Source organism: Frankliniella occidentalis, unplaced genomic scaffold, assembly GCF_000697945.3.
Source record: "Frankliniella occidentalis isolate FOCC.00 unplaced genomic scaffold, Focc_3.1 Scaffold179, whole genome shotgun sequence".
Taxonomy (NCBI): domain Eukaryota; kingdom Metazoa; phylum Arthropoda; class Insecta; order Thysanoptera; family Thripidae; genus Frankliniella; species Frankliniella occidentalis.
The window spans coordinates 293,415-302,333 of NW_026267305.1; the positions used below are offsets into that span (position 1 = coordinate 293,415).

An 8,919-nucleotide genomic window follows, 5' to 3' on the forward strand; every position below is an offset into this window, starting at 1 on the left:
CCCCGCCTCGAGGGGGACCCCCCACCCATGCCCGCGACTAGGAGGTACCAGACATTTGGCCGCGACTAGGAGGTACCCTTACTACTAGCAGTACCACAAACCTACCTCTTTCCGTCTTCCCCGCCTAGATCGTTGCACTCGATGTTGAGGCCCTTGTAGGGCAGCGTTCTCAAGCCTATGAAGCCGCCGTACGCCGCGACGTGGTGTCGTCGGTGAGGTGCTCCTTGTGCCTTCCGACAAATATCTCAGGTTACAGCCAGTGCCATTTAGTCCGACACTTGGCCTCTACCTTGATCTCATTCTTGAGTTGGCGAGGACTTTCTGAGAGTTGATGAGAGCGTATTGCAGTCGCCCTGTCGTCGATGACCACGGAATGGAGGACGCTGCTGTGCGGTGACTCCTTGCCCTACCTGTAGTTGCGCTGATCGTCGACCTGAGTGTGCAGCGGACGTCAGCCGCCAGGGTTTCGATGGCAGCGCGGTCCCTTTTCGCTACTCACGGTTTCTTCCGCCAGCACCACGAGAGCAGCGAGGTGACGACGGCGACGACGTCGACAATGACCACCATGACCACGACGAAGTCACCACCCCCGCCGACACCCAAACCCATGCCAAAGCCGCCGAGGAAGCAGTCGGTGCCGTCCACGACCACAACGCAGGCCCCGCTGTCCGAGGAGGACTTGGAGTAGTACGATGACGAGGAGTACCTTTCGGAGCTGGTAACGCCCAGGACTATGCCAACGCACTTGTCTACGCGGCCGCGCTCGCCGCCGCAGCCCAGCACCACGACCACGACCACGCCGGCGCCGCTGCGGAGCACGCCGGGCGACGACGTGATCCAGGCGCCGGGGGTGGGGCGCCGATCCTTCCTGCCGTCCTGTGGCAGCAACCCCGTGCTGCCCCCTGGCCTCCAGCTGTTCGGCGCCAAGGCCAAGGCCGCGCCCACCACGCCCTCGCCATCCCAGCACCAGCACCAGGATGACTACGACGAGCGGCCGTTGGTGCAGGCCTCGCTGCCCAGCCCCCACCGGACGTCTGCGCAGCGACCGCTGCTCGACTCCACCGAGGTGTAAAGTATCACAAACCTACCTCTTTGCGTCTTCCCCACCTAGATCGTTGCACTTGATTTTGAGGCCTTTGTAGGGCAGCGTTCTCAAGTCCATGAAGCCGCCGTACGCCGCGACGTGGTCTTGTCGGTGAGGTGCTTCTTGTGCCCTCCGACAAATATCCCAGGTTACAGCCAGTGCCATGTAGTCCGACACTTGGCCTCTACCTTGATCTCATACTTGAGTTGGCGCGGACTTTCTGAGAGTTGATGAGAGCGTGTTGCAGTCGCCCTGTCGTTCATGAGCACGGAGTGGAGGACGCTGCTGTGCGGTGATTCCTTGCCCTACCTGTAGTTGCGCTCATTGTCGACCTGAGTGTGCAGCGGACGTCAGCCGCCAGGGTTTCGATGGCAGCGCGGTCCCTTTTCGCTACTCACGGTTTCTTCCGCCAGCAGCACGACAGCAGCGAAGTGACGCTGGCGACGACGTCGACAATGACCACCTTCACCACGACGACGTCACCACCCCCGCCGACACCCAAACCCATGCCAAAGTCGCCGAGGAAGCCGTCGGTGCCGTCCACGACCACAACGCAGGCCCCGCTGTCCGAGGAGGACGTGGAGTAGTACGATGACGAGGAGTACCTTTCGTAGCTGGTAACGCCCAGGACTATGCCAACGCATCCGTCGACGCGGCCGCGCTCGCCGCCGCATCCCAGCAGCACGACCACGACCACGCCGGCGCCGCCGCGGAGCACGACGGCCGACGACGTGATCCAGGCCCCGCGGGTGGAGCGGCGACCCTTCCTGCCGTCCCGTGGCAGCAACCCCGTGCTGCCCCGCAGCCCTCAGCTGCTCGGCGCCAAGGCCAAGGCCGCGCCCACCACGCCCTCGCTATCCCAGCACTAGCACCAGGATGACTACGACGAGCGGCCGGTGGTGCAGGCCTCGCGGCCCACCCCCCACCGGATGTCCGCGCAGAGACCGCTGCTCGACCCCACCAAGGTGAGTGTGAGTGCGAGGGAGCGCCGGCCGGGTAGGCAACTACGCGTCCTGGCGCGCACTGTCGTGTAACAGGATTGACCACTGAGTGAAGAACGCTGCTGTGCGGTGACTCCTTGCCCTACCTGTTGTTGCGCTGTCGACAACCTGAGTGTGCAGCGGACGTCAACCGTCAGGGCTTCGATGGCAGCGGAGTGGATGACACTGCCGAGGGGCTATTCCTTGCCATACCTGCTGCTGTGTCTGTCTGGGCGGTGAACAGAGGGCAGCCGGCAAGGAGTTGACGGACCTGGACTGAGTGTCGTTCACTGCTGTAGCTGTTGCAGCCTTGGGTCGGTGCACTTTCTCACCATGGGCGCCCTTGAGTGTTTGTATGTGTTGGACGCTGGGGAACGGAAGGGGGGGGGGCAATACTACAAACCTGCCGCTTTCTGTCTTCCCCGCCCAGATCGTTGCACTTGATGTTTAGGCCCTTGCAGGGCAGCGTTAGACCCTTGCAAGTCCGCGATAGGAGGTCGCACGCCACGACATGGGGTTGTCGGTGAGGTGCTCCTCGTGGTAGCCGGCAAGAACTCCAGGATTCCGGGGGAAGCTCTACAAGCGTTCTTAGAAGACTTCGTTACCAAATTTGAGCTAACTTTGTGGGCGTAGGTCTTCGTTGGCTTCATGAAGTAGACTTTTTAGGTTTAGTTTGACTAAAAAACCCTTTTTAGGACCTCAGTTATTATAGCTACAGAAAACACTATAACCCTTCCGATTAAGCTCCAGCAGAAATTGTGGGCTAACTCTGTGGAGTATGTTGTACCTTAACAATTTTTTTTATTTCAAAATTTTTTAATACTTACTGTGTCTGGTGGGTCCATCTTTTTGTTGTATTGTTATATTTTGTAAAACTGTTTAGCCTGAAGAGGTTTCTTTAGATATATTGCAGCTGATGTCTGTAATTTTGATTGAAAAAAAAGTATGACTGTCAAAAATTAGTTGTGCAAAGTGGTTGAGATATTGTTGTCAGGCAACTGTACAACAATGACAATTTAGCAGGTGTTTCTGTGATTCCACAGTGAAGGAAAAATAATTTCATGAGTGGAGAGGTCTGAATGTCATATCTAACAGTTGTAATACATCATAAATTGTTGAACTTTGTTAAATGATGGGTGTAATATGTCAAAATGGCTTTGTTCCTCTTTTTTCTTGTGTAACTGTGACGTATCAAATTTGTTTACTTAAAGATGATACTCTAGTCAAAATTTGTACAAGATGTGTTGATCATGATGACAATTTAACTGTTATAGACAAATTACTTAAACTTGTCATTGTACATCAGTTGTTGGAAAACCTTGAAAGTAAGCGTATCCGTTGTTTTTTTTGCAAATTGAACTTAATGTCTGTTCGAAGCTGTACCTGTCAGTTGCGGTGTGATGAACTTTCTCAAACTAGTATTGTTGATGGTTCACAGTTAGTATTTCTTTGACATTGGTTTTGTCATTATCGTTAGCTATTGGATAATTCTAATGTGATTAATTTACCTTTTCAGTTATTTTGAAGATCTTGATGAAGAATTTATTGTCTTATAGGCATTTGTTATCACTATGAAATCTTATTTTAATGATTCCGTTTTACCTATTTTGTTATGTTATACCAATTAGTAAACAAAATTTTGTTGTAACTGAAGTATTTATTCTCTAAAACGTTATGATGTACAATGTGAGCAAAACCAACCGTACTTTGGATTCTATATTTTGTGTGACAGATTGTTTTTGAATTTGAAATCTTAGAATCCTTATTAACATTAACAGAAAGGTGCTATTCTAATGTTAATTCCAAATATGAGGAGGTTAACACAGCATTATATCCTACCCTTACCTCCTTGGTTCGACAGATTTCTAAAATTTCTTTTAGTGTTTATGCTTTCGACATCCAACAAGAATTTATATCTGTCTTGTCTTTATTAAATTTTCATAAACGTCCATGACTTTTTTTGACACACAATTACAAAAACATACCTCACTTTCTTTTTGTAATTTTGATACACATGCTTTTTTCTGTTATTATTTATTTTTAAATTATTTAAAGACCTCCTTGGATACACAGTTTTTTGATAAGCAAATAGTCAATATGAAAACTTTTACGGTCTTTGATGTATGTTCAAGTGGTATTTGGGAGGTTTGTTGCAATTTATGAGAAATTTAGTCGGTTAATCAACTGAAACGATGTCGTTAGTTGTCTGCAGGCGGTTTATCTGCGGATAGCCGCCCGTCATTTCAAAAAGCTTATGTGCAGGTAAACAGCAATATTTTTATTTAGGACGTTTGTTTTCCTGTGTTTGTCTTAAGACACTGAAGTAATGTACAAGAAACCGGCATTTTCAAGGCTCAGTTAAACTATATTTAATCTGTCTTTGAAAACTTGTGGAAGGTTTGTTTGAAAAAGAGAATGAGTGTTTGAATACCTATTTTATACTATTTTTAGTTCTCTTATTAAATTTGTTTGTTCTTAGTAATTCTGAAGTAAGGTTATCTTCTTTTCTTTTCAGTTTTCAAGATCTTCTTTTTATTGTATTGAATTTTTGTAATTTTTTAAAGTCACGTCTTGTCATTTTCAGTTTCTGAAGGCATGATAGCAAGTCTAAACATGAATTTGACTCAAACTCTGAAATTTAATGTGACTAGCTTCACACTACAAGCTTCTTTTGAGTGAAAGTGATTTTAGGGATTCTGTCTATTGCATGAATTCCAACTCTGAGGTTATACAGGTGGGTCACAAAGTAGTCATTACATTTTTTCATAAATATGTTATCTGTTGTCGAGATAAGCTTACTTAAATTTCCCCATATCAGATTTTGTAATACGTTTTGATTTGACATTAGATTGAAAGTCATCTTCATAAGGTTTTGTTTTCAATAAGAACTAATGCAATTCTCATTAACAGACTGTCAATTGGAAACTAAATAAGAAAGTAAGGGAATGTTGTAAGTTTACTTAATATCTTAGCAACAATAAGCAAGTGTCATTACTATCACATTCACATAGAAACAGAACATAACTTCATAAATTATTCAGACATTCTAAATTTTTGTACGGTAACAGTATTATTAATTTCTATCGGTTAGGGCCAGTGTTTTCATGAATCATTAGTTTTACATTGACAAGTAAATCCTATTCGTTTTATTTATTTTTGAAACCTTATCTGCCTAAAAATGAGTACTGCATATGAAGAAGTTCACGATTTTGTAAATTTTTTGTTAAACTGTCAACTTGTAGTCCAAAGTAACACTGAAATAATATCTTTAACAATTGAAGCCGTGAGAAATGACCAATCACTTATTAATGAAATTGCTACTGTAATTTTTGATAACCTCACATTTGAAGAAAAAGGAGAAGTTGAATATTTGATTTACTTGTATCAGAATTTGATCTTAAATTATGATGAATCGCACAATAATGAGTTATTAACTTTATCAGAAAAGTATTTAAGGCAAATTATTAATGAGTTAGATGGTGCTCTAGTCCTTTAAAAACGTGAGTGAGAGATTAGACGACACAGTATCTTATTTGATCTTGAAGTTAGCCAGAAAATCTTGTTCTACATTATATTATGTTATGTTAATCAATTTTCATAATGCTTGTAAACTTAATTTTCATCTTAAATCATCCTAATTCAGGTCAAAAGTGAACCTGCACTCAACATCTGAAAAGGAATAAGTTTCATAAATATAATTCCTGAGCTGGGTGTTTGAACTTTGTGCAAATTCTGTTCTGAGAAACTACCTTATCTGTGTATTCAAACATTGCTGGCCATCAGAAGAATTTTTTAAGGAATCCTAATGTTTTGGACACCCTCATATGATTGCATACTACCAGCTGATCATGGTAAGCTTTCACTGTTTGTTTTACCAGTTTGGCTGGTAGTATCAGTTGTAATACCTTTTTTTCTTTTAATCCAATTGGATTTGAGAGTGGCAGACTAATACTGTTTTGTTTCTCTTTTCAGTTTGAAATATTTCTTGCAGACATCACATGTCTTTCTCGATAAAGCATCAGGATGCCCTATGACTGTTCCTTTTACATGGACCATTTCACATCTGTATTGTCCTAATTTTTCAAGCCAACGTGAAGTCTTACCACTATGATTTTGGAAATTTATTAACCACTTCAATTCTGCATGGTCTGTTTTAACTACAAACAGTGAATTTGCCAGGTAATGATGGTATGCTTTTATTGACTTGACAGGTGCAAGTAGCTTCCTGTGTGTTGCACAATAGTTTCTTTGTGGAGTGTTAAGTATTTTGGATAAGTAGCCTATTGTGATTTCTTTTCCATTCTTACTTGGCTTAGGACACAGCCAAGGCCGAACAAAATACCATCTGTGTTAATAGTAAACTCTCCAGTAATCATATCTTGAGGTCCTAATTTTGGTGCTGTTCTCAGGAGTCTTTTGATTTATCAAATAACTCTTGACAAACTCTGGTCCATTCAAATGCTTGTTGTTTCTTTTGAAACTTGAATATGGGATTAGCTATCGTTGCAATGTGTGTGAAACATATTTAGAGAGTAGTCCTGGACTAACTGTATTCATGATCTTGCCTTTTTTTACATTCTTCTTGCTGGTCAACTCATTATTTTCTTTATTTTATTTTGATTTGTTTTTATTTCTTTTTCAGATAATCTGTGTCCCAGATAGCTTATCTTTGGCTGGAATAGCTTACATTTCTTTGCCTTTATTATGAAACCTGCTGGTTTGATCCTGTTGAATAGACCGTCTAATCTTTGCCACTTTTCTGGAAATAATCCCCACTTATGCAGTTGTCATCAAGGTAAACTTACCCTGTGTTTCTTATCTTATTATTTGAGGTTTTCTCAATGGTTGGAGTGATGATTCGGTTAGTCATGTATTGAAAGGCATCTGGTCCTGCAGCCAGCTTGAAGCTTAGGCTGGTAAACCCAAACTGCTTATGTCATAGTCCTAGTCCTTCATGTAATGTTATACCTGTCTTTGGTTGATCTTCTGAATATTTCAATGTTGTGGTATACTTTGGGTAAATGAAAAACATGATACATTTTTTTCCTTTTCATTAGATGCAAAAAGTCCTGTACCTTTGGCATATGTGTTTTTGTGACTCTGGTGATTGCATTCTATGCCTTTCCAGTCTTTTGCATTACACAAAGAATTAAAAAACCCCATGCTGATTGACTGGGTATGATGGCCCATTGTTCTTAATACTTTTTAATGGTCACCAACGCAGCCTGCATATTATATTTGCTTATGTGCTTTGCTGTGTGCTTAATGAGGGATGGTCCCCTGTATCTATTTCATTATTAGTCCAGCCATTTTTAACAAAAGTACTGTTATCCTTGTGAAAGATGTCATTGCGCTTTCTTAATAGTTTCACTAACTCGTGTTTTTTTCTTCCAGTCTGTTTGCTGCATTTGTCTACCAATGCTTCGACATCTTTACGAAGTCGTTCACTGTCCTTAATTCTCTTATACTTGGTGTTTTGTTATTTTTCATATCTACGAATTGAGTTGTTCATGCTGTACCAAATTTACATGTACTGAAACTTTTGTATCTTTCTTTCCATTACTTTTGTTTTTCTCCTGTCTTTTTCTGACATTGCAATAAAATCTTTTTTGTATTTTTCTGTTTGTAATATGCTGTACCAAATTTACCTGTACTGAAACCTTTGTATGTCTCTTTCAATTACTTTCGTTTTTTTCTTGTTATTTTCTGACATTGCAATAAATTCTTTCTCGTATTTTTCTGTGTGTAATACTAATTCTTTTCTTAGTATTGCATACTTGGGTATGGGAGTCAAATTATAAACGAATAGAGAGGTACTATTATACTGAAATTTACGGTTGCTGTTGCTGTTCGACCCTAAGGAGACATAAAACTCGCATTGAGTACACTAAGTTACGTTAACCAGAATAGACTCTATGATGGCAGCCTACAAGGCAACTAGAATAAACGACCTTACTGGGGACAAGTTACTGGAAGAGTGGCACGCAATCTACGAATCACTTGCCTTTCCAGCTACCTGTCCCCAAACAAGGCAAGAAACGCCAATTTAACACGAGGAAAATCTGGTTAATTAAATCCGAAACTATTCTTCCTAGGGACAAACAGACAAATTATATACAAGTACATAACATTTTGACTGATGGTTCAAGTGGCAGGGATTTATGTAAATTCATTGAATTACACCTGCATGGAGGCTGGGTACTGGAGGTGGTTACATAGTTAGTATCAGATGGTTTCCCTGAGGAGACCGACGTTGCTGATCATCATGATGACTGGCCAGGGCACCCAAGGCGACTTAGCCCTCCATAGTGTACTTATCAGGCAGTACTAAAAGTGTCAATGACACAAGGCAACCTAAATGCAATAATGAGAGACACATGAGTCCACACAGGATACCAGGAGGAACTGTATCATAAAACGAATGCTGTTGGGAAGACTCACCAATGAGGCCTTAAGACCAAGAAAATGAACAACACAGGTCACTCCGGACCATTCACGAGTGAACTGATAAAATGGTAAAATTGGAGCAGAGTCACAAGAGCTGATTACTCGGATGGCGCTCGGTCAGCAAAGAGACCTCCTCCGCTCCCTCGCTTGCCCAGCTGATCTCTGGTCAGGTGAGGGGGGAGAGGTATGGAGGAGGGAATTCCAGACAAGCAGGTGTCAGCGCCATCTCTCGCCCCCAGCGGCAGACAGTTACTCGTGCAGGAGAGGCTGCCTACCTCCAGGCGCGAGAGTTATCGTCGGTGGCCTACCTGCCGGGCGTTCCCCGTAACAACCGTAACAACACTGTTACAGACAAATTGCTACAACAAAGTGTTACAGACACCCTGTTACAGACACCCTGTTACAGAC

At 43.1% G+C, this 8,919-nt stretch overlaps 1 protein-coding gene across 2 annotated transcripts in view; it reads right to left on the minus strand.

The window, feature by feature from the left end:
* Positions 1 to 964: 964 nt before the first annotated feature.
* LOC113210637 (cytochrome P450 6A1) overlaps positions 965 to 8,919 on the minus strand; it is a 23,905-nt gene continuing 15,950 nt past the window's right edge. Inside the window, exons 6-7 of one of the 2 annotated variants that reach the window (XM_052271937.1) lie at positions 8,506 to 8,568; positions 7,873 to 8,418 (exon numbers count right to left, since the gene is read on the minus strand). In XM_052271937.1, the coding sequence (XP_052127897.1) occupies positions 8,401 to 8,418; positions 8,506 to 8,568 (81 nt within the window). In that variant the 3' untranslated portion in view covers positions 7,873 to 8,400. Of the gene's footprint in view, positions 2,985 to 7,872; positions 8,419 to 8,505; positions 8,569 to 8,919 lie in introns of those variants that run through there. The other variant, XM_052271939.1, reaches the window with a different exon arrangement.